The 26,750-nt window shown below is 43.4% G+C and overlaps 1 protein-coding gene across 9 annotated transcripts in view; it reads right to left on the bottom strand.

Annotated features, from left to right (window-relative positions):
* NIN (ninein) overlaps positions 1 to 26,750 on the bottom strand; it is a 112,034-nt gene that overhangs the window by 72,762 nt on the left and 12,522 nt on the right. For all 9 annotated transcript variants that reach the window (XM_032623430.1, XM_032623431.1, XM_032623426.1 and 6 more), the window contains 2 exons: positions 18,596 to 18,677; positions 6,506 to 6,675 (listed from right to left, as the gene is read on the bottom strand). Coding sequence is in view for 8 of the 9 variants with exons in the window: in XM_032623431.1 (XP_032479322.1) it covers positions 6,506 to 6,675; positions 18,596 to 18,677 (252 nt within the window). In the remaining variant the exon portion in view is untranslated. The remainder of the gene's footprint in view (positions 1 to 6,505; positions 6,676 to 18,595; positions 18,678 to 26,750) is intronic.

Below are 26,750 nucleotides of genomic sequence, written 5' to 3' on the forward strand. Positions count from 1 at the left end.
AAAGTCCTTAAAGGAAAGGGATTCTTTCATACATCTGCTTGTGGTATCCTGCTTATCAGAGTTGCTCTCCACAGATAGTGAATACTGCTCTCCTACTTGAAAAATATTTAATGATATAGTTGGAAAATGTTACTATTATCATTAAAATTAACTCGTTAACTTTTGACGTGTTGTCTATTTTCTTTTCTAGTTGGAAAATAAATATTAGAAATTGTTGACCTGCAAAGAGGTGAGAATGAGGGCTTAGACTCCAAGGGAACTTCCTCTGGGGCCAAGTCAGGAGGACTTAGCAGGACAGCAAAGGCTGAAAGTCTGAAAGCTGAATCTGTGTTAGAATGAAAACATCTTATTAGCTTTGAAGGGGCTTCTTTATATCACTTTCAAGTGATTTATAGTTGCATCTTGAATGAGTGTTTCATCTCTGAGAATAGCCAGAGATGATCTAATAATACTCAAGAAATATAAAGGGAAACACTGGAATTCCATTAATAAAAAACCTATCCTGATGATGTCATATTATTTGATGGAAACGAATGGCATCAGTAATGAAATTGCTTCCTTTGTCAAGGACTAGAACAAACAATGTAACGGGCGAGTAATTGGAAAATAGGTGCATTTCAACTACAAAAGCTCTTATAAAAACTTCTCTCAGTCATTAAGAAGTTTGCGCCAGAATGAAATATTTACTCTATACAATGTAAATGAATAATTTATGAAGTTCAGCCGCGAAGTTAGGCATATATGAAAATGGAAATAAGGGGGACACAAGTCAGTTTCGCACTTCTGGAAGAAGATTGATTTTATGGAGGGCAGTAAAATCAGTTTGGGGGTTCTCTGTGTTTCTGTTTTTGTTTTTAAATAACGACCACTCATCCTCCTACCCTCACAGTCCGACACAAGGGCTTGATTTGCTTGTCCATTCTCTGCTGAATGAAGCAATTGGCTTTAACTTTTCTCTCAGGTCCTCACTTAAACTGCATGGTTTTGGCTTACACTACTATTGTCTACAGTTGAAGAAATCATTGTTTAAAGCCTCTGGCTCTTGATAAGAATCTTACTAGACCCAATTTATTCCCTGTGGAGGAAAACAGTTAACAAGGTGTCCCCTGTTTTGAACAAGGGCAGAAAGCAAAGTGGCCCTGCCCCAATTGTATTAATTGTCAACCTTTCCTACCATGTCTGAGTAATACAGAATAAAACCAAGAATTAGTTTTGTTTTTGTCCCCAACTTCCAGCTACCCTTAGAAGAAACCCTTATAAAATTCAAGGTCAGTTCAGTAGCCACTGCATATATGCATATATGGGGGGCGGGAATATATACTCTTCAGAATCTAAAAACTCCAGAATGTGCCCTTTGTTAGTCTGGATTAATTCAGAATAGAATGTCTAACTGAATTGCCTTGAGTGAAAATGATCCCACAAACAAAGAAAAATCACCACTTTCCTTTCAATACCACCCCAGATGAAGGGTCAGACTCCCAAGGGATCCATCTGCCAGGTAAACACAGTAAATTGGAAGGTGAATGCACATTTCAGCCAGACAGTGGAACCCACCTGTCACTTGTGAACTAGCACATTTTGCTTCGGGGTTTCTAAATGAAATTCTGAAATACACATATTAGTGCTGAAAATTTAGCAAGATTATAGTGGTCTTTCCCTGTGGAAAGGCTTTATGACCTTGTAAAGCAAACTTGGTAGGGGAGACACACTTAATAGTTATGTTAGATATTTTCTGGTTCATCAGGAAAGAAACTGACTGAATAAAGCTGGGGGGAGGGGAGGGTGGAGATGATTAAAATGTTTACAATTTATGTTAGGGCTTTAACATGCAGACTGAAACAAAAGTCGAACACAACCACCTAACAAGGTTAAGACTTATATATTCTATTCAGCGGATGAGGCCAAAGCGTGAAGCACTTGCGATCCCACAGTCACAACATGGGTTCTCACCCAAGCCATCACAATGGTGCACCATGAATGGTCATGGGGGGAGTTCCAAACTGCTGTAACTGAAGAAGACTGGATCTTCACATGGAACTTACATTAAAAATTTAGGTGCCTGAAAGCAATCTCTACAATAGCATCACTCTTACTTGCCTGCATTTCTGTTTTCTTGGATGAGACGGAAATGGTGGAGTTACAAGTAGACTACAGAGAATCATGACTACTGAGAATTACCTATAAATTTATTGTACGTGGGCTTCCCTGGCGGCACAGTGATTAAGAATCTGCCTGACAATGCAGGGACATGGGTTCGAGCCCTGGTCCGGGAAGATCCCACATGCCGCGGAGCAACTAAGCCCATGTGCCACAACTACTGAGCCTGCGCTCTAGAGCTCGCAAGCCACAACTACTGAGCCCACGTGCCACAACTACTGAAGCCCGGGAGCCTAGAGCCCATGCTCTGCAACAAGAGAAGCCACCGCAATGAGAAGCCCATGCACCGCAACGAAGAGTAGCCCCTGCTCGCCACAACTAGAGAAAGCCCGTGCACAGCAACGAAGGCCCAACACAGCCCAAAATAAAATAAATAAATAAAAATTTGTTGTACATGTGGGAGAAGGCCTTCCAAACAAGGATGCATAAAGAACATCGTGAACCACTAGTCCAGGAGCCTAGGAATGAAATGTCCACTCTTAGCAATTCCCCAACTCTTGAACAACCCCAGAGGGAAGCAGGGAAGGGATTACTCTTTTATCCCTTCAGATGACTGTCTGCTCACATATCCCTACAGGATGAGTTCCTAGAAGGAAGCGAGCCACCTTGAGGACAGCTTGTATAGGTGGCTTGTGACACCATTCCATTGCACTGCACCCCTCCCAAGTCCTCGGATACATGAGATAATTACTTGATTCATCTTAGGGCTGAAATTAGTCTCCTGTTGGGTAGCAACAGCCAGACTTCTCCATAGACCTTCTGACAACAGATTCAGGTCCTTTGGTCTTCAGGAAAAATGAGGCCTGTCTGAGGACAGGAGAAACTGCAGTCTCAGGGCAAGCTAGAAACCCCTAAGCCAGGACCCAGGAGTCAAAAGAAACCCACAATCAAACCAAGAAGGCTTGTCTCCAGCTCCCCATCTCATGTCATGGGAGACCCAGCCCCCTCCCACCTTCAATACTGCCAAGCAGCACTGAGATGAGGTATGAGTCCTTGATAACAAACACACCCAAGGAAGAAATTCTTTTTTTTCTTTTTTTTTTTTGTGGTACGCGGGCCTATCACTGTTGTGGCCTCTCCCGTTGCAGAGCACAGGCTCCAGACGCACAGGCTCAGCGGCCACGGCTCACGGCCCAGCCGCTCCGCGGTATGTGGGATCTTCCCGGACCGGGGCACGAACCCGTGTCCCCTGCATCGGCAGGCGGACTCTCAACCACTGCGCCACCAGGGAAGCCCAAGGAAGAAATTCTTAACACCCACGGGCAGGAGACAAATGGGCCTGAAGCAACCAAAAGGGAGAAAAAAAGCCAGAAGTACAATAAAGAACTCCTGACAGGTTCTGAACTCCTTGTAAGTTAAGAACAAATAAATCCCACAGTTCATTGAGAATCTTGCTCTCCTCATCTTCCCCACCTGAGGGCTACTCTAGAATAGGGAAGATGACCTGGCACTCCGCTGAGCCCTAGACAGCTTCTGTAGAAGGGAGGAGGGTTTCTAGAGCAAGGCCATGCTGCCCAGAGCATGAACTGTGTTGGCCAACTGAGTGGCCCTCAACTGCTGAGGCCGTTGCAGAAACTGGCCAGGAAACAGGAGCGCTATCTTGACATAACAGGATGCAACAAGACCGACGCTGAAGAAACTATGCCACAGCCCGTGAGGGCAGCACATGTGACCCATGGCCATGGTTACTGCATGAAGCTGGGGCTGGCCCTTCTTACTGCCAAGAGGAACATCAAAAACATCACACGTGATTCTATTAACTTTGTAAAGTGATGAATCAACTTGAAAACTGACAGGCTCCATTCAGCCAGCAAAACACTTCATTTTTAGGCAAGAAAGCAGCTGGATGAACTTTGGTTTGAGTCCACGTTCAGCAATTTAAAAAAAGGGGGGAGGTAAAAACGTGTTATGTGACTCTACTATAGGCTTTCTGGTTGGGATATAACAGACTCTCAAAGTCAAGTCAGTAGAGTCCTTGGGGAGAGCAGACACAGAGATAAATGACTCTACAGCACTCTATTTGCTCTCTATTGATGGTGGGTCGTTACATTAAAGCTTCTGTGTATAGTGTCAAAAGGTCACAGCTGGGCCTCCCTGGTGGCGCAGTGGTTGAGAGTCCGCCTGCCGATGCAGGGAACATGGGTTCGTGTCCCGGTCCGGGAAGATCCCACATGCCGCGGAGCGGCTGGGCCCGTGAGCCATGGCCGCTGAGCCTGCACGTCCGGAGCCTGTGCTCTGCAACGGGAGAGGCCACAACAGTGAGAGGCCCACGTACCGGGAAAAAAAAAAAAAAAAAAAGGTCACACCTAAGAGGTTTCTGGAGGAGTTAGGAAAGCTGAAGTTCATTGGGGGTGAAATGATTCTCCCAACATACCCTTTCACTAAGACAAAAGCAGCAAGATTTTGCCCAGACTCAGGCCTCAACCCTTCATTTTATTTACACATAAAACCAAAGCCTCACTTTTTAAACAGTAAATCTCCCTAGAAATCAGTAAATAAGATTAATTAAGGATATAAGAAATACCCTGCCAGCAACAAAATCAGCTCTGCCCAAGAAGATTTCTGAGTATCCCCAGGTGGTAACTAGAAACTCTCTTTTCAAAAAAACGAGCAACCATTTAATTTGTGAGCACCAAGTAACAGCGCCTCAGGTATTGAAAATAGTTGGAGAAAGGAGATACTAGACTTAAAGGTGTTTTCTGTATAAGAAAAGCTTCCCCCGTAAAGTGTTGAGACCTATTTTAACCATTTTTTCACAGAGAAATGTCTCAGATACATTCCACACTATTTAGGGTTATGAAACAGATTTAATGTTATAAAATGATACCCTTCCTGACAGCAAGATATTATGACCACTGCAATAACTGAAGTATGCAAATTACGTGCCTACCTGAAATAGTACATATAACACTTTTGTGCATGTGAGTCTATATGTTTTACTGGGGAAAGGGCCCTATCTAAATTCCCAAAGGGACCCAAGAAAGGGTCTAAAACTGACTGAACCAAGATCGGAAGTAGCCTCTGCCCCAGACCCATTGGTCCCCAGTGCTGTGATGTTCTAGGCAATGTTTTCCTTTTTGCTTCTCATGGTCTTTCTGTTTTCAGCTGTCACTTCTCACCCGCACTACTCACACCATTTTTGTGGTTTCTGTCTCCCTTCTCCCCTCTAGCTGCTTTTCTTCCTCTCTTCTCACTCACGTTTCTGCCAGTGCTCCTTTACTTCTATTGTGAGGATAGGTATCACTGGATTTTTAAAAAAAAGGTGATCTGATCAGCAGACCAGTCCTGTGTCTTCTAAATCGCAGTACTTGTGGTTGTTTTCATTTCTGCTCAATACTTGAGCCCTTTCCAGTTACCTTTGAGTTTGTGGGGTTTGTAGGTATCTTCGGGTTTGTGAAGATGCCAGATATCTGACTGCTGGGGACATTACTGGAGCAAGCTTCTTGTAGATTTCAGCAAGCTGAACATGGACTTGAGACAGCAACAAACACTCATTCCCCCCCATCAACCTACGATCTACAGACTACTTTAAGAAACTGGAGGCACTTTGTCTCCTTCCCAGCTTATAGGAGCATGTGAAGTACCTGTATCCCCAGTCTAAGCTGGGATTTACAAGAAATATTTAGAGCTTGCTCAGCATGGCACTTTCAATCATGTTCTATAAATGGTATGCTGGTAAATGAGCCGCAAAGAAACAAGAAAATGTCACTGCTTCTCCTTAATTGGTAGATTATAGCACCGTGTCAAATGGAAAGAAGGGAGATGAGGGAGGCAGGGTAATCTCTGACTGCTGGGGAGCCAGACATGCCAGGTGGGACAGAACCACTAAGAACCCTGGTAACTGCCGGGCACTGGGACAAGGATGAAGTTGCAGAGCTGCTTTGTCCCACCACAGAAGACAAGATGCTGGCTCTTGAAATGCCTAACCACACTGCCTCCATTTCTTACCTGTCACGGCGGCTGTCTTATAGTCTGCGGGGAAGGAGTTGGTTAGCTTTTTACATAACTAAAAATAACAGTGCTGTGGAGGAGAGAGATATTCCCAAGAAGAGCTAGAAGTGGCAGACCTCAGATAGTATAAAAATAACTGAATTCAAAAATGTATAAACATAAAGCATGCACAGAAAGGTCAGCTCTCCAAAAGTTGAAACAGATGAAACGTATGAACAACAGAAAAAGTAGTCACATATATCCAAAAGGCAAGTAATAAGATCAGCAAGTAGTTGAAAAAAATGGCTGAGAAAAGCCATAAACCCCTCAGTTCTCCTGTCTCTGCAGCACTGTGATGTGGCTATCTATGGCTATCCACACCTGTGATCCAGAAGGATATGCCTGTCCAATTTCTTACCTCACCGCGGTCACTGGATGGGATGTGTGAAGGCCTTGCTTCTTCATCGAGTGGCTCAATCACTGTCACCTCTGCAAATTCCTCCACGGATCCTTGAAACTCAGGTAAGGACCTTCGTCCGTAACGCTTCCCACCTCTAACATATTTGGGCTGAGCTTCGAGAGTGCAGTCTGGGCAAGGAGACAAGAGTTGAGGCCACATTACATGACAATCTCAGCCCCTATCTGACACACAGCCTTCGGACACAGCCTCTTATACCAGCCCCAAAATAAACCACCACCGTTTGCCAGTTGCGGTGGATGTGGGCGTATATGAGCCAGTAAGTCAGATGCAGAGCACAGCTTCTAATTCCGAATGATTTATAGCACCCCGAGTATATCTCAGCATGTGGTGGGAGAGATGAGGAGCCAGCAGTGAGGGATTTGTTTAAAACTAGGGAATTAAGATCAGGACAAAGCAAGCGGTCATATGTGTTCTTCTGTTTATTAAGCTCTGTTTTGCAGACAGAGGGAACAGGAGAGGGAGGGATCATACTACCAGAGACACGCTGGAAAATGATGATAAAAAGAACACCTTATCAGCACTGTGAAGTTAGCATTCACACCAGTTAGTCTGGAACACACCCCTCCAGGACCTTAGTGAGTCCTTTGTTAACCATCTCACTTTCTGATCCATCAGACAAGCAGGAAGACAGAACAAAGAAACTGACACAGTGGATCCTAATCAATTAATGACAGCTCACTGTTCATATGAAACTTGTCATCAAGATCTCATTATAAAATTAAAAGCTGTGGAATAAAATAGCAAACGCAAAACTGCATTAAGAAAATAATATATTATGTTCTTTTCTCTTCATGAGCTTCGTGTTGTACAAAATAAAAGGAATGTGTATAAGGGGAAAGTCATCTCTTGACCCTGAAGGACTTCAGCGTTCAGCAGAACATGTCTCAGGTTCAGCCTTCACCACCACCACCACCACCACCACCACCACCACCACCACCACCATCACCACCACCATCACCGCCACCACCACCATCACCACCAAAATCACCAGCACCAGCACCACCACCACCACCACCACCGCCACCACCACCATCACGACCATCACCGCCACCACCACCACCACCACCACCGCCATCATCACCACCATCACCACCGAAATCACCATCACCACCATCACCACCACCATCACCACCACCACCACCACCACCACCATCACCACCACCACCATCATCACCACCATCATCACCACCAAAATCACCAGCACCAGCACCACCACCACCACCGCCATCACCACCACCGCCATCATCACCACCACCATCACCACCACAATCACCATCACCACCACCACAATCATCACTACCACCACCACCATACCACCACCATCACCACCACCATACCACCACCATCAGCAGCACCACCACCATCACCACCAACATCACCACCACTGCCATCATCACCACCACCAAAATCACCAGCACCACCATCACCACCACCATCACCATCATCACCACCACCACAATCACCATCACCACCACCACAATCATCATCACCACCATCACCACCACCACCACCATCAGCACCACCACCACCATACCACCACCACCACCATCAGCACCACCACCATCACCACCACCACCACCACCATCACCACCACCATCACCACCACCACCACCACATACTAACCTTTCTCTACAATGGTAGCTTTAGAGCAATAAAATAAATACTTCACTCATTAGAAATGTCAGCTTAGAGACACACTTTTTTTAGCACCTTGAACAGAATTAGGAGAACAAAGTATTCCATTAAAATATAAAACTGGCAATGCTTTTATTTCAGTTCTTATCACCCACATGGACATGCTGTCTCTCTGGAGAACATAATATGTGTTCTGTTTGAACATGACAGTCTTAACAAGGTATGTCTGAACTCAGACATGTAGATTTTTAGATGAGGGCTGTACACAGATCATCAAAACAAGGGTAACTGATTAGATAAGAACTAAAAGAACAAAACCCTTCCTTTATCAGCACTGAAACCATGTTAGGGGGTAGCTATTACTCTGTAGTCTCCCTGGGGAGACTGGTGATCCTGCGTGACTAACTCTGTCCTCCCCGCTCCCATGCCCTTCCTCTGGGATAAGCTTAGGTTTCACAATTGTGGTCAGAAACATCCTGAAAATGCTCGGCAAAGCTCAGAGTGAAGTATTTATGCTTGCTCTATAATTTCCAGCAATATTTATATCCAGAGTCCCAGCCAAGTCATTTTATTAGGTCGAGCGATTCTCTTACAGGAAGTGTTCAAGCATACAAAAGTTATATTGAAAGTCGCATGCATATTTGAAGGTACCTTTTATCAGAAGACAGTGTGTCAGCTTGTGAGCGTTCAGGAGCGGCCCAGACACCCGAGCTACTTGTTGGCAGCTGACACCCACAGATGCTAGTCAGATAAAAGGCAATGTAGAACCATCCTTAATTTATTACATATTCTTAAATTTTAGTGGCAGACAACAAGATACACCATTAGTGATGATGGGGGTTTGGAAAAGATTAAAGGGAAAATGTATAACGTCAGAAAATGGAACGTGGGATTTTCCCGGTATGAGAACATAAGTCATGGTCTGGGGAAGGAAGTGGCAGAGGAACTCTGAATGCATGCCCCACTTTTTCAGAGGAAAAAAAGCAGTGGGGAAAAGCCACAGTCTTAAAACAAACAAACAAACAAAAAAACCCACAACCCACTGTGATTTAATCCAAAATCCACCTGTGGATGAAATATTTACTACTAAATGTTTCATGCTGTGTAGGGAGCAGTGGTAGATTTGAAATAGCTCTTTTTCTAAGCAATGAAAGATAACAGACTGTGAAACATTAGGGACCCTGTGGAGTTTTGGTTTATTTATACACTTACTTATTTTTGCATTGCCAGGAACTTTAAATTAATTCTTAAAACTCGAAGTTAATATCTTTCACAGAATGTACATATATCACAAAGTCAATTTCTAGAGAAATCTATTAAAATGTAGAATCTTTTTGAATAAAGATATTAGCACAAAGGAAAAATGGGGCATTAAAGTTTCCTCGTAAGAAATTTCACAAAACTTCCATACAATAAAGAATTACACTAATCACACCGATTACAAATAGTTATATTTTAGACTTGAACACACTCCTACAGCCTTCTTTTATTTAGAGCATCAGCCTCTTTGTATTTACAAGATAAGAAGGGGAAGAAAGGCATTAAAAGTAAGGAGACCCAGAGAGAACATTCATGGTCAACAGCCATTGTTGTGCTAAGCCTTTGAAAACTCCAGCGTTCTCTTTATGAATTTCAAGCAGGGCTTTACAAGTGCACAGCGGCAGTCCACCAAACAGGAGGCCTTAGTGGGGATTTCAAGACACTCCTGCCCACCCAAATTAAAGAATGCCTTACCCCTCCCTTACCACGCCCAACAAAGACTTGCCAAACCACAGCCCTGGGGCAAAGTTTCTTTACTTTTATGAGCACATCCAGATGTGATGTATGTATTTCAGGGGTTTATCCTGGAACAATTTTATCTACGCCAGATAATATAGGGTTATTTAATTTATTAAGAAATGAAATTATTTACACACAGCTTCCTTTAACTTAAGTGTAAGTAACTGCACCAATCATGACCTCCAAGGAGGGACATGAAATGCCAGTGGAAAAAAAAAAACCAAGATATAAAGAACTGCTTGTCCTTTCAGTATTTTATTTCCTTGAATGTATATTTATGATTCTACCTGGATGGTCAAGCTTCTGAGCCATTTCCCCTTCTTTCCTATTTTCCATTTTTCCTATTTGGTATCACTACATAAAAATACAAATGAGCTTTGAAGGAAAGCAGACAGGCCCGGCCTGCCCAGAGGAGTCTTAGACTCCTGGAGCCCCTGGCGAGCTCACAATGAGATGCACCAAGAAGAGAAACTCCAGAGGTGTGATAATGTTCACTTTCCAGAACCAGGACGAACCACAGTGCACATGTATGACTTGTGACCAGAAGGTCTTGCACTTATACTAAAAGAAAAATTGAAATTCAATGTTAATGAGAATGACCACTTGGCACAGGCCAGCTGCAGGCAGGGAAAACCACCAGCCACCCACCTGTCCCTCCGCCTCTCCCTCCCTTCCCCCCTCTAACTGAGCAGGGCAGTTCACACTCTGTACTCTCTCCCAGAACTGCCCCAGCCACCTGTGTGATGTGGATGGCCACTTGGAACACGCAGTTCTTCCAGTGACCAATGGCAGAGCAATGAGGACCCAAGAGGAAGGTGAAATCGTTACCCAGAAACCTCAACACTATTTATTTCATCAATGCTTTTCTTGAAAAACACGAGGCTTAGGACATGGGATGAGGTGCCATCCTCAGCACATACATGGGAAGTTAAAGGAGAGTTTAAAAGATGCACTCGAGTATTAGGTGGATTCATTTAACATATCTATCAGACACCTGCCATGGGCAAAGCATTCTATTGTACTTGTTGAGGGATAAGATGGATATTGTAACACTTTTTGATTCAAACTTCCCTGTTTGACCTGAGGATACTTCCAGGGTGAAGAAGAAAGCCCTGCCTTTATGGTGCCTGATCTTGTTTTGGAATTGCTCATGTAGACCCCCTTGCTTTCTACTTCCCTTCCTGCCCCATTTCGTTAACCTGGGAAATCATTCCCAGAGACCCCACCCCCTTCCAAAGGACCTGGGCACAGGGGGATCATCTGAAGCCCTCTATACTACATTTCTGCTCAACTCACGGGATTCCTGAAACCCCTCTGAAAATAAGGAGTCAAAAATGAAGCACGTGTAAACCTCAGGACAAGCCCCCCACGAGAGGCAGTCACGCAGCAAATGAGCACCACCAGCCCCACTGCACCTCCCACCTCCTCGCCTACTCTGAACGCACCGTTGCACAGGGCTTACACAGTCAGAGTGCAAACCCACACCTGATACTAAATAAGAGAAAAGGGAAGAAAAGAATCAAAGGGGAGACCAACACAGAAGGAGACAGAGATTGAGACCAATAGCAAGGGAAGGGGGTGAGGGACAGAAGACAGGCAGAGAGCTGGAGGCCTATGTGGGGATGGGGGAGGGGAAGCAGGAGGAACTGATGGACTGGGGACCAAGAGGTAGGAGAAGAATGGAGTGAGGGGCCAAGAAGGAGAGGAGAGGAGGGTGGAGGTGAGTTGGAGAAGTGGAAAGAAGAAGGGATGGGGAGGGAGATGTCCCAAGGAAGCGAGGGGAGAAGAGAAGCCAAGAGAGAATGAACGACATAAAAAAAGACACCCGGAAAGCCTTTGGACACTATCGGCCATTCCTTCTGCCTCCCAGTGTGCCCCGCCTCTGCAGGGACCGTCAGCAGGCAGGCTCCCCACCCCAACACTTTGTGTGCACACAGCCCTTGCCAAGGCAGCTGCTTCCCAGCCACTAGCACCCCACTCCCCAATCACGCCTCTCTTCCAGAATCTTCACACGAGATGCAGATGTCAACTGGAGCTTTCAGGTCCTCCCCGGATGCAATGACAGAATTTTAGGAGCAGTCTTCACATCAGTTCTTAGCAATCTGAGTGATGTTTCCTGCACGAACACAGGGGCTTCTGGGCACAAAGGTAATAAGGTGGCTCTGATTAGCCTTGCCTGGAAGGAAGCATTGAGGGGAAGGTTAGCACCCTGCAAGGGTGCTGAGGATGGTGGATGGGTGTGGTCTGGCAACCCCCAGGGCTGACTGGTCTGATCAGATGGTCTATCTAAGCCCTAGAGCAGGTGAAGGTCCGTCAATAAGAAAAACTCTTCGAGTTGATAATGATGATGTGATTGTTCCCCAACCTTCTTCCCAGGAGGATCGGCCTGCCTGCATCTTGAGCCATTTGGGGGATAAAGGCAGAGATTCCCTTATCACCTAACTGAGTCCTCCCCATTGTTCAAGGCTCAACTCAAAACTCATTTCCTTCAAGTAACTGCTTGGCACAAGTTTCATGGAACGTTTTTTTCTATGAATTTAGTGCGACCCATACTGTTGATAGCTCCCGATTTAATAACGATCATGGTCATATTTTTCTAAAAGCATTTTACATGTTAGAATTACCTACCCAGCGGGACTGAATGCTTTCCAGGGCAGCAGTGCTTCATGGAAAGAGCCTGTGGGCTCTGAATTCAAACAGACCTGGACCCTCTGTCCTTATCAAGGTGAGGAGGACCTAACGTCCTGAGGCTTGGTCTCCTCATCCGGAGGAAGGGAATACAACAGGACTTCCGTTGGGCAAGGTCACTATTCTGTCAGGTAGTGTCCTCCCACCTAGACTCCTGGGGGTCAGCGGTGGCTCAAAGCCAGCAGAGCAGAGTCAGGGAGAGCCTCACAGCCCCCAGTCCCGCAGTAGATTCCCTGACCTCATTTGTCCCCATGGGTGAGATTACTGGCGTACACACAGTGACGACATCCAGTCTGTCATCTCAGAAACTGAGGCTGCCTCCATCTCATTCATGCCCTAATTTTCTCTTCCTTATCATCTCCTTTCCCTTCATCAATGGGCTGACATGAGAGGACACATCAATTCTCTAAGACTCCCTGCAGAAAACTACCATTTTCATGTCCCCAGTTTGGAAACCTTCTCATACGCTGGAATTGAAATAAACTTACATCAGCACAACTCCCAAGCAAACTGTTTCATTATCAACATTCTCACCAGCCCTATTTATTTAATTTTAAATAACAGGAGTATCTTTTTTGCACATACACATATTTTTTAAAAAGTGCCTTCTTACTCCTTGTAAAATCGTAACAATAAGTATTCTTCTATAGGACAGCTGAATAGTTGCTTAGTCTTTGATTCCACAGATACATCATAATTTGCCTAACCAAAATACACTGTCAAATATTTATTCTTGAGATATATATATATAGTTTGGGGTTTTTTTTTTTTTTTTTACTATTTTAAATGACTATCCTTACACACACATCTTCATGCACATCCATAATTATTTCCATAGCCTAAAATCTGAGAGTGGCATTGATTGGCCAAAGGCATTTTTATGGTATTGTTTTACATAATTCTAGGAAGGTTTTATCAGTTTACATGACCACCAGTGGGCGTGAATGTTTCCAATTCCCTCTGACCTTAGGAAATGGGTCCTCACACCCTCTTTTGATAGTGGTGGTGGTTAGTGGTAGTGATTTTACCTTACTTTTAATTTTTGAAGAAATTTTCTGGTGCTCACTGTTAGCATCTCATACATACCAAAGGAACCGAGGACTAAGCCCTTACTCAACCAGAGAGAGGACAAGAGAACATGTCTGTTGGGCCATCTGTGTATATCTCCTAAAAACAGGGTCCTCAGCCAGAGTTCAGTTCAACTCTGAATACAGCTGTGTCTTCAATCACTGCAAACCAGGATCTAGTCCACTGTCTGGCCATGAGACCTGCCTTGCTCAGTGAATGAAGAGATATTTGTTTATTATATTTATAGCATCCCAAAATATAAAGAAAATAACTAGAAATAGGGCAGTTTCTGGAATTAGTAATGTTCATTACCAAAAGAAAAAGAAAAAGAAAAAAACAATCACCTGGTGTGTCTTTTTTTCTAATGATTTGGTTTTTCCAAACCTGAGTTTTCCCTCACCAAATAAACAAAGGAAAGATATTTTATATTAACCGCATGAGGGAAAGCAAGAGCTTCCTGCATGATGCTAACATCTACTACAGAACACAAATCTAATGTAAGATGCATCAAACAAGGACAAAATCTCTGGAGAACAGATCCAGACAGCATGTTGGTGCCATGTAACTTAGAGCCTGTGCCAGCATCTCCATTATAAAAATCCTATCATCCAAAGCCATAGCAAGCCGAATAAGTAACTAATAATTAAGGTGTCCTTCTCTTAGTCTAGGAAAATAATTTCAAAATTAAATTGTACACATAGACATGAGGGAGCTATGCCATCGGTAATGTTAATCAGTTTGGAATTTACCAAGGACTCTCTACATCCCCAACCCATTTTTCTGACCTTATCTGAATTTCAGTACTTTTCATTGTGTACTATTGTTGTTACTATTGTTGTTTTAGGGAAAAAACTCTCTCCTAGGAGTCTTAGAATATACACATCAGCGTTAAAAAGATGCTGGAAATCATCTAGTTCGTACCCTCTAATTTTAAAAATAAAGACACTGTACCGCAGAGACGTTATAAATGGCACAACCCAAGACTACATAAATAATGACTTAATTCCATCTCCTCTGACATCCTATTATAGCTCTGTTTTTGTATTATTTATATACAACTGCCTTTTATTAGAAGAATATGAAAGCATGAACTATACTGGGCATTTGTCCTTAGGAAGCAGACCCTTATAGTGTCAACTTACGTTGGGTGAAATTTTATAGAAACACAAAGCTAGCTTTCTCCTAAATGTAGATGTCATTTAGATATTAGGAGACAACACAACTGAATCTTGGAGCTGAATGGATTTTAAGTATTTTCCAGCACAACTACTTTCACATATGAGGCAACTGAAGACCACAGAGGTTGTGACGTATAAGGCCCCCCAATTAGAGGAGCAAGGCCAGTATTTTGTAACTCCTGGTTCAAGGGTCTTTCTACCTCATCAAGCTGGATTTTCTGTATTACAGTCAGGTGCAACACCTGATATTTTTAACTTATAAAAATCTTGGATGTTATAAAATATCAATTCATGACCCACTCAATGTCTAAGGCTGTGCACCATGGCCCTCCTATTTTTGCAGTCACCTTCCATAGTTTAAGGGTAACTTTTTCTCTCAAAGTCCAGGAGGTCCACTGATTTGAATAGGCAAGACAAAAATACAACAGCCCTGGCCCCTTACGGTAGAAGATGAATTAAGTCCTGAACAGCCAAATAATGCTGAGGACACAGGCATCCCTGTCACTAATGATCAGGTGAAACTTGCTCTTATTTGCTCCTTCCTTCTGCCTCTGGCCGCTTGTCAGAATCTTTCTGGCCAGGCTGCACTGACTGAGGACTGCTGCCCCCAGCTCATCCATCTGAGGGTTAACATCCTCAAGCCAAAACCTCCTGGAGTCCCATCCCTTGGTGATACAGTGTCAGCATCCTCCCCTGCTACTATCTGTGAGACTTCAATTAAGCCACATCCCTCTTTGAGCCTCAATTTGCTCATGGATAAAATGGCAGCATTTGCTCCAGCCCTACAATCATACGGTCTACGAGTTAAGGGAGAGTTATTTTCATAAAGGGGAAGGAGGGGGCGAACTCAAGTGGCCTCTCGATATACAGCATTTGAGTCCTGATCCTTCTTTCTCTGTCTTTTGCCAGCCAAGCCAGACAGCCTGTGGGGGTGGAGTCACATTTTCAAGTGGGTGGGAGAACATCTGAGTGGAAAGCAATGCATGATCCCCAAAGACAACTGGAAGGGCCAGGGAGCGATGGGCAAAAGATAGAAAAAGCAGAGATTCTCAGGAACAAAGAAGGAATGACTCCCAGCCTCATATGGGATAAAGTACTCTTAAGGCACAGGCTCAATCCTGGATTTTATGCTGCCAGGCCAAACGTTAGGAAGTCGCACACACGCTGGATGAAACGCTATAATTACTTTGCTGCTTCATTACACTGATTTGGAGCAGCTCTGTAATAAAGGTTTGCTGCAGCCCACCCAAAGGATGGAGTACACGGTGACCTATAAAAATCCCTCTGCGTGTCCCCCTGGAAGATTTGTCCAAATGATGGCCTCAGCCTGCCCAGCACTGGGGCATATACATAACTCTGAAACTACCGCCTGGAGTTGAATTCATAAACCTTACTTCCGAGCTGTTACCAAGCTCAGCCAGCCATTGTCTACCTCCCCATTATTCAGAGCCCTCTATGGGGCACCCTTCACATTTGTGGTCACATCAATCTGTACATTTATTATGACACTTTTCTGGCAGGTGACAGGAGAGGTTTTGAAGAAAGAGCAGCAAAAGGACCACGTGAACTAGTGGTAGCACTGCCTGTTCCAAACCCATATTATGGTAATACAGAAGAACACTGAACTTAAGCTTATGCTACCTATGCTCATATGAAATAAAATAGATGTGGTAATGTCACCATAGCTCTAGTCAGGGTCCCTAGATCTTGCACTACTGTCATCAAGATGACAACCTTGGGGCTTCCCTGGTGGCGCAGTGGTTAAGAATCCACCTGCCAATGCAGGGGACATGGGTTCGAGCCCTGGTCCGGGAAGATCCCACATGCCATGGAGCAACTAAGCCCACGCGCCACAACTACTGAGCCTGCGCTCTAGAGCCTGCGAGCCACAACTACTGAACCCATGTGCCACAACTACTGAAGCCCGTGTGCCTAGAGCCCGTGCTCCACAACAAGAGAAGCCACCGCAATGGGAAGCCTGCGCACCGCAGCGAAGAGTAGCCCCTGCTTGCTGCAACTAGAGGAAGCCCGCGCACAGCAACGAAGACCCAACACAGCCAAGAATAAATAAATTAAATAAATTAATTAAAAAAAAAAAAAGATGACAACCTTGATTTCAAATTTTTATTTATTTATTTTTGGCCGTGGGATCTTAGTTCCCTGACCAGGGATTGAACCTGGGCCCCAGCAGTGAAAGCGCCAAGTCCTAATCACTGGACTGCCAGGGAATTCCCAAGATGACAACTTTAAAAAAGTAAAACTGCCAATAAAATGTGAGACCCCATAAGAACAAAAGTCCATGTTCCAGCAGTGTTCACCTACAGAAATTCTACTTTTTGTCTGGAAAATCTCTAGAATGCAATAACCTCCCTCCTAGGCCCACTGGGGGCTTGCAGAGAGCTCTGGAAAGCCTCAGAGTTGGCAATAACCTTAGCAAAAAGGGGGAGACTCAATCTAGAATCCAAAACACTGCTAAATGCAGAGTTCATACATACGACACAAATCTGGGGCATTTCAGAAGATACGATGAAGAACTAGATCACCAGTGAGGATAAGACATGAGTTCCCATTTGTGCTTCTTCTAAATAGGTCACACTGAGTGACTCCTTATAGTGACAAAATGTCAATGATTTCTCCTCAGTCTCAGAACTGGACTATATTTTTAGTGTTCTCTTTTTTAGTGAGCAACTCTATGGGTTACAAACACTGGTAAAATCTGTAGCCACCACCACAATCAAGATATAAAACAGTTTCATCACCCCCAAAATTCCCTTGTGCCCCTTTATAGTCAACCTCTAATCCTAGCCCCTAATAACCACTGATTATTTTTTTATAAAACCAGACTGTATTATAATATAAATTCCAACACTGTTTTAGACTTCCCCTTAAATATTTACCATATTTCATTGATTTCAAGACATAACCTCCCCCCACACACCCCTAGATTAGAATATTTTGAAATTATTATGTGTCTTACAAACAATGGCATTTTACCATTATAATTGAGAATAATTTTTCTTTTTAGAGGTATATAAAATAATTGTGTCATAATTTATGGTGCCTTTAAAAAAATCAGTGAAGTATAATATTAAGTTTTTCATTTCATAACGTTCATTGGACACTTACTATGTGCTACACATCCTATTAGGCACTAAAAGTACAGAAACGAACAAACGTGGACCATAAGGAACTATCACTCGAGAGGAGATAGAAAAACAATTATAATATAATGTGGTAAGGTCTGTAACAGAGGGCTATCCGCTCAGCAGGACTGAATAAAATTATCTCTTCATTGGCCAACCTTCTTCTTTCAGACAAAACTCCCCCCCCCCCCCACCCAGTTCATACTGTTCCTCGTTCACAGGAAATGAGGAGGGAGGAAGTACCATTCAGCCCCACTCTGCTCATTCCTAGAATGAGTTTTGGCCACACCATCTGACATAGCTCCTAGGAACCATCCAGTGACTTCTTCCACAATTCGCTGCTGTGGTAGAGGAGGCTTATCTTAGTGTGCAACAGCTGCAAGGCTTTTATGGCCATGCCCAAAGACCAAAAATAAGCACTCAATCTGTGGGAGGCGGATGCCCCAAAGCTTTCACAGACATGCTTCAAGGTCCCCAAATTCTTCCCTGGACAAATTTTAGAGCAGAAGGAAGAGAGGAAAAGTTAGTGTCCTTACCTGGTTCTTGAAAGTGTTCTTCATTTGATAGAGTTCTAGACAAGATAAGTATTAATGCTTCTTTAAATTGGTCAAAATGCACCTAAAAATAAACAATTCAAAAGAAATTCAAAATAGTTTCCACAGCCTTAAGGAAGCAAATCCATCTACAAGGTTCCAGAACCATTTGTTAGCATCTGACAGCCTTGAAGTGAGTCATATAACCTGTTTTTGTTCCCTTTTTTCTTCATTTCTCTAAAGCACTAAAGGGAAAATAGGCTGATCGTTTTACACGCCAGTGTCACCAACACTAATATCAATATTTATTCAACCCTGAGGGGGAAAACTACACAGCAAAACCCTCTTTATAAACTCAGAAAAAGATAGGTTTTGAATTCTTAGCTCCTTTAATTTTTCTAAACAAGACCGGAAGAGAAAGATGTTAGGTTAGGTACTAGAAAAAACTTTCCAAGTAAATGATCCTCTGTAACAATGTCCCAAAGATGCTTTCATCTCTTAAGATATTCTAGAAGAGGGGAAACTACCTTTCGAAGATGACTTGAAATACAGTCTTGCTTGAGGCAGGAATATGTTATATATTTATCTCCCAAGGCCCCTGTAATTCTATAAACAAATAGAAATCAATAGCAAACACAAAGAATAAAAGAACCTTGGGAAGCATTCTCCCAAATTCTTAAAAATACAATTACCTTGACTGAAGTAGGAAAGAACCTGAGTTTCATTTAAGTGAATACTCAGAATTGGGATATTACTTTGGTTAAAGGGATAAAATATTTTTCTTTATGGTCAAGTACATTCTTCTAGAACTTAAATTTACATGATCTCACCATGCGGCAGAAGGGAGAGATGGTATTTCTTCTCATCATAATTATAGTTTAATAACGTGGTGCCTATTTATACAGAACCCTGTATGTAAATACAAAGTTGGTAGATTTATAACTTGTGCTGCTATGGGTCTCTTTAGACATCATTACAAAACGTTGCCTAGGAGATTAAATATAGTGACAGATAAAAACCACTTCTGAATTAAATGTGGAAAAGCAGCAAACCTTGTTAGTTATCTAAACAACGAAGGAAACCAATCATATGTCTTATTCATGCAAATCAGTGCAAAGGAGAGGAATCCACTGAGATTCATATGTCATAAAATAGCATATGCTTGCAATTTACCACTCTCTCCCAAAGAATATGTGATTTCTCTACCATATTCATTTTGATTACTTGAAATTGCTTTCTAAAATCATATTCCTTTAGATCACACAGACTAAAAGTCAGCATATTTGTGCAGCCAGAGCAGAAGTCTGTTCAGGAACGGAGGGCATCTGCTAAAGAGCCAGGGTGGTACAATCAATGAAGGACTAAAAGATTACAGAATTATAAACTGTGCTAATTAGGTTTCATAGCTGACGAATCACGGAAAAGCCTGGGGGAGGAAGGAGAACTAGGTTCCGCCAGAGTCAGGGATGGGCTTCAGGCACCGTGGCATCCAGCTTCAGTTACCGGGGGCAAGGCCATCTTCCCAACCAGCCGGTCCACAAACAGCAGCACCTACCCAAGCCTCTCCCACTCAGGGGCATCTCCCACCCTGGCATCTACTATTTCCTACCAGAATCAGGCTTTCCTCTTAGGGTGGGCAGGAGAAGGGTGAGGAGTGAAAGCTCTAAGCTGGCGCAGCTGGGTGTAGGTCCTGACTCTGGCTCAACCACTGTGAATTGGCTCAATTACCAAACCTCTCCAAGTTTTAGTTTGTTCCACTTGAAAAATGGGTTATCTAACAACTCATCTTGATGATTCACTCAACAGATATTTATTGGGCCGCTGCTATGGGCCAGGCCCTATCCTAGGCCCCGGTGATAGAGCTGCCATGGAGCACATAGTCTCAGGAACTGTCACAGGGAATCAGGCAGGTACTGCTAAGGGCACTGCATGAATTTTATGTTATTTATACTACCGCCTCCCTCATAGTGGCTTTAGGGAGATAAAATGAGAGTTATGTAAAGTGTCTAGAACTTCCTGGGACTTGCTAGGTAGTCAGCAAGTGGTAGTTAACACTACTAACAGGACTAGTAACGGGGGTGACTGTTCTCACCACTTTCACAGAGAAACAAGGCCATATTTCAAGCAAAGCAACTGGCCATGAGAGTGACCCAACCAGCCAAGTGGTAGGGCGGGGGTGACAGCAGGAGGCCCAGGAGCCTGCCTCCCCCCAGGACCTGTGCAGCTGGCCAGCATCAGAGAAATGGATCCGGTCTGCTGTGTTTAGGGACCCCAACTCCGAGATTCTCCTCTCCCTTAGGGTATCAGTGGACATGACCCGAATGAAACCAGAGTCCCTCACTGCCACAGTAATGAGTTGAATAGAAGGAGGCTCCTGTTTCAAAAGGGATGTGGTTGCCTTGAGACTTTCACATCCTTTATATCTGACTCTGTGGGTCTCCTCAACGTGTCAGTTTTGATAGAGGTCATTGGAAAGAGCCCTTCGGAATTTAGTCCTAACATAGTTCAACTCGGCGAGGATTAGCCATGCAGGTAACTCAGGGGTTTCTGTATCTCAAGTTTACTTCCCCAACCTCCAAACATGACAAAGACGTCAATAACCTGGAAGTTAATTCTAACCAACTTCTAAGACTTTATTATACCAGATTCAAGGGACACTTAGGCCTCATACAAACACACCCAATTCTGAGACAGTATGTACCTCACTGACATAGAGGTTGCTCCTCTCTCAGCCTCAGTCCTCTAGAGCATGGCAGACAATCGGGAAGCGAACAAGTGGTGTCCAAAGCTGAGGAAGGTGTCATAAGGCCCACTCACTCTTCTTGTAGAATATGCCCTGGAACCGACTCAGAAGCTATTTCTTCTTACTCTACATGATTTATTATCAGCTTCATTTTCCTGCTTCCCAACCCCCTACAGATTAGAAACAGCAACTAAAAGACAGGGACACTTCAAGGTAAGTACAAGAAGTAGCTACTGACATACTGGGATTGAGAGAAGACATTAACTATCCCCCCTCGAACAAAAGTAAAGTATAATTTTTTTATACTTAAAAAAAGTTTAAATTTTTTAAAAGACATACGCACTCAAAACCTAATAGGCTGGGGTCATTTAGTATTGAGGCAAGGATCTACGTGCTGCTAGATCCTTGAGGATCTGAGGGTATTGTTCTTATAATACAGAAGAATAACTGACAGACCAAGCAGATTTTAAATGATCAAGAATAACCTCGTGATGTTTATTATACTATTTGGTAGGGTAAAATTTTAATAAAATTTTCTCAATCCCCAATGGTTAACCCCTTTTTAATTTTTTTTAAAGTTTGCCACTAAATGGGGTAAGAGATCCAGTTATTAGAAAATTATATTAATGCGAGTTCTGGGAGCATTATTGTAGGCTCATTCTTTCCTGGACATTTGGCCAGTTGAATCTTACAACATCCATGAGAGACGGTCAAGGTCCCTCCTTTGAACTGAGGGGAGAGAGGCTCAGAGGAAGCATGTGCCTTGCCCAAGGCCACCTGTCTTGAAGTGATAGAGTTACCGGGAGAACTGAGGCCTTCTGAATGGACTCATCAAAGTCCAGCCACCCTGCCTGCCCCAGGCCCTCTTCACTCCTGGTCTGACCTCTCAGGGAAATCCCTCTGCTGCTCCAGGTCAAATCCTCAACTTTACACAATGTCACCAGGTACAAAGTAGGACACTAGGGACTCAGAGGACACAAGAGCAAAAGAATACATAAGATTCTAGAGTGTGGGAGGGTGGAATGGGGAAGAAGAGAAGAAAGTTGATTAGTAACTATAATACAAGGCAGAACCTAGCAAATACTTTGAGAGAGACAGAAAAAGCTCGTAGGGGCCTCTGATAAATGAGCATGTCCTAGTAGGCCAGCAGGGAGGAAAAGAGGGACAGTTTTGTGACATTGGACTTCTCCAAGATGTTCACAGGCAGAGCTTAAAGGTTTCCAAATGGACTTAGGATGTATTAAATCAGCCACATTTTAGAAGGAAAAAAATCTATAAAAAACTAAACATGGGGGCTTCCCTGGTGGCACAGTGGTTGAGAGTCTGCCTGCCGAAGCAGGGAACACGGGTTCGTGCCCCGGTCCGGGAAGATCCCACATGCCGCGGAGCGGCTGGGCCCATGAGCCATGGCCGCTGAGCCTGCACTTCCGGAGCCTGTGCTCCGCAACGGGAGAGGCCACAACAGTGAGAGGCCCGCGTACCGCAAAAAACAAACAAACAAACAACAACAAAAAAACTAAACATGATTATTAACTCAGGGGTTCTTCACAATCCAGCAATGCCTATCTGGGTGACACCCTTCCTCCCCCACAAAAAGAATCTAAAAATCCAAAACAAAAAACCTGGCAAGCTGATCTAAAAACAATTGGAGCAGCTTGAAGTTTTTTTTTTTTTTTTTTTTTTTTTAGCTTGAAGTCTTAAACTGACCTTTATTTTCCTTCTTGTGAGGGCAGAGACACTGGACCCTCTGCTTTAAATAGCAGTAAATTCCACATCTTTCAAGAGAGTTGTCTAATAGAGGCAGGTGACTACTATTTTCCATCAATGCTCATGAATACAGATGGGGCAGAAAAGCCCCTGAGGGCACAACCCAGAACCGAAATGTGAATAAACGCCCTTATTGTGAAGAAATGCACGTCAGTGGGCTCACTCAGTTCAGTCCCTGTAATTTTTAAGTACCATTTTTTCTCTTCCAAGGGAGCTTTACTATTGTATTCTGTTAAAATTTAGAAATCTTCAGAAATATACAATGCGATTAAATCTCACATGGTAACCAGCGAGAGCCATGTGTACCTCGATTGGTACCCCCTCATTTGAATAATAATTGCCACCATTCATTTTACAAGCATTCCTACACCTTGTATGCCTCAAAGGGCAGTTTGCAGCAATGGGAAAATTACATGACTGACTAAAAACACACATGACATTTAAACTAAATTAACAGGAAGACTAGTTAAATCTGGTATTTTTTGTCATGTGTCACCACCGCTTAATAGAAATTTACCTCATCACTTTTCCTCCCCAAATTTCATAGGAATGCTTTTTGAGAAACACAATTTGCCTTTCTGAAAAAATAATTTAAGCACAGCATAAGAAACAAATTCTACTTCAAACCACACACAAAAAACCCTGTAACAAAAAAAAAAAACCAAAAACCCCGTAACAGGAAGTAGAATGAGGGACTTAACGTTGCATAAAATCATCTCGAGCAATCATGGAGATCAGATGCATACGGTTTCCCCATGTGTGCAGGCAGCACTTCAAACAGACCTGAGATGAGAGGGCTCAAGCCAGCGTTCAACAAAGTGGGCTTATTAGACCAGACAAAGGCCCACGTAACTCTCATCACACTTAGGAGGTTTGCAGCTATTAATACACAGGGAAATCAAAGAAAGGACATTCAAAACATTAAGTGTTAGCTAAAATGGGTACAGAAATATGGACTCACCAGAAGGTCAATGTAGAGGAAAATAACTGACAGCATTATGCAAAGAGAAATGACACAGAAGAACAAAGAGACATGGTTTCATAATGAAAGATAGAGTTACAAATGTTTTCTCCTAAATACAGCATTTAGGTTTTTGCAGCTTAGTAGTCATTTACTGCAGACAACGTGGAGAGAGGCAAAGGCCATTTTAAGAGGTGGGTTTGTAAAACCTAAAGCGACTGTGTGAAGTTGTACTCCAAGATGGACCCAAGGAGCCCTGCCTACAGATAGAAACAGATGCAAACCACCGCCACACAAGAGACTTGCTAGCAAATCCATTCCCTACTCTAATGAGCTTTCTCAGAAAATCACTCCTGGGAAGTCACCATTTATCGAAAACCCACTCTCAGTGTGTAAGAGATGGAGGGGGGCAGTGTACAGGGAGACACAGGACACAGTAGTTAACTGTGTTCCTGGCTCCTAGATGGGCCTTTGATACACATGCTGTAAAGTCAACCTCAGCCCAATCTTATAGGGAGGGTATTATTTTTCCCATTATAGAGATGAAGAAACTGAGGCTCAGAGTATTTAAGATAATGTACATACATGGCTAAAAAGTGGCAGGAGTCAGTACTTGAATCCAGGTCTGATTCAAAGACTGCTCCAATAGCATACGGCATCCATGTGGTGGGGAAGGGAGTTTGAGGATGGGGGTGGGTTGCAGGGGATGGAGAATGAGATCCATATTTGCATATGTGGAGTCTGAGGAGGCTGTGGAGACATGCATTCAAACTCAGGGACTGGGAAATCTGGGTTCCCATCCTGATGCTGCTTCAAATGAGTTGCCTGACCCCAGACAAGTCACCATCTTTTTCCAAGTTCTGGGTTCTAGGTTTCTCTGTCATACAGATGAACACTGAAGTCTAAAATCTGTGCTGGACACTGAAGAACCTTAAGTCCCCTCCATCCAAACAAGAAGCTACTCATAAAAGTATAAATGGAATACTGCAGAAATCTAATGAGCATTCCTGATCATACTTTCTCTGGTGGGAGTGACAGTCATTACTGAAATAAAGTAGGTAGAGAAGAACAGCCATTTAGCATTTGCTCATACCTCTTGTTGAGAGCAGAAGGCCTTCCCAACAGGCTGCTGGAAGGCCAGCCCTCCCCTTTGCCCTTGCTTTATGTCAAACTAAATACCTTGCGAGGTTCACAGTATACAACACCAAAGTCAATTTTGCAGTGAGGCTGACAAGAAAGTGTTAATAAAGAAAAGATGCAAGTCTTGCAGCCTCTTAATCAGAAGGTCTTTTTGTTTATAAATGTGAACTACAGACCCTTAGGAGTTCAAATCAACCCACAGAGTCACAAGACCAAAATGGAATTAGAAAATATCCCTCACTGTTTCAGGTTAAACAGTAAGATAGATGGCAAAGGTTCAGACATTTAAGAGATGTAATGAGAAATGTTCCCACCTTTCCCTCCAACTCATTCAAAAAGCCCAGATCAATAATATGAAACAGGGACTTCCCTGGTGGCGCAGTGGCTGGGAGTCAGCCTGCCAATGCAGGGGACAAGGGTTTGGGCCCTGGTCCGGGAAGATCCCACATGCCGCGGAGCGGCTGGGCCCGTGCGCCACAACTACTGAGCCTGCACTCTCAGCCCAAGAGCCACAGCTGCTGAGCCCGCGTGCCACGGCTGCTGAGGCCCGAGCGCCTGGAGCCTGTGCTCCGTAACAGGAGAGGCCACTGTAATGAGAAGCCCGCGCACCGCGACGAAGAGTGGCCCCCACTCGCCGCAGCTGGAGAGAGCCCGCGCGCAGCAACGAAGACCCAACGCAGCCAAAAATAAAAATAAATTAATAAATAAATAAATTTATTTAAAAAAATGATAATAATAATATGAAACAGGAGCATGAACATGGGGTAGTTATAAATAGGCACAGTTTGATGATCAAGGGTAGTTTTGCACATAGAGAACAAGTACAAATAATCACCACCAGAAAGTACCGCTGTACTTCTGATTCACTTTTCAAACAGTTAAAATGTATGTAAGTGAAAGAAATCTTAAAAGCTGAATGAAGTGGAAACAAACCAGCAAATGGCCATATACAATTAATCATGATGTTTATAAAAGAACACAAGCCCTTGAAAATGAAAACTGCAAAAGCTGAGTGGAATTATATACTTGTACAGTTATCAAATTTTAATACAAAAAATTCCAAAGTGCCTTTGATGACCAAAGTCCACACACCTATGGGACTCTTTGGAAGCCAATGGTAAGTTCTGCTACCATGCGGCTTGTTCTGATTCTAAAGAGTGTCAAGAACATGAAATATGTCAGCATCTAGATTCATATTAAGAGCAGAGCAGGGAAGCTCAGGGGATGGGGGGGGCAGCTTTGTCTCAAAGTCAGTATATTCAATAAAGAAAGGAAAATGTATTTCTAAAGCTGGACCTAACTAAATAAAGGCTTCAACAAAATCAAGGTAAATTATCATCTTTAGTTTCTGCTTTTTTTTTTTTTAGGTTCTGATTTCTAATAAAGGAAATAGAGAGGCATGTGGAAACACTTCCTTTAAAAGGCACAATACACAGGAAGCAACTACAATTGGAATTAATTGCTTGGATGGAAACTTGTTCAGTAAGTGAGCTAACATGGTTCCCTTTCTTTTTTTTTTTTTTTTTTTGCGGTACGCAGGCCTCTCA

This window comes from Phocoena sinus, chromosome 2 (genome assembly GCF_008692025.1).
Source record: "Phocoena sinus isolate mPhoSin1 chromosome 2, mPhoSin1.pri, whole genome shotgun sequence".
Lineage (NCBI taxonomy): Eukaryota > Metazoa > Chordata > Mammalia > Artiodactyla > Phocoenidae > Phocoena > Phocoena sinus.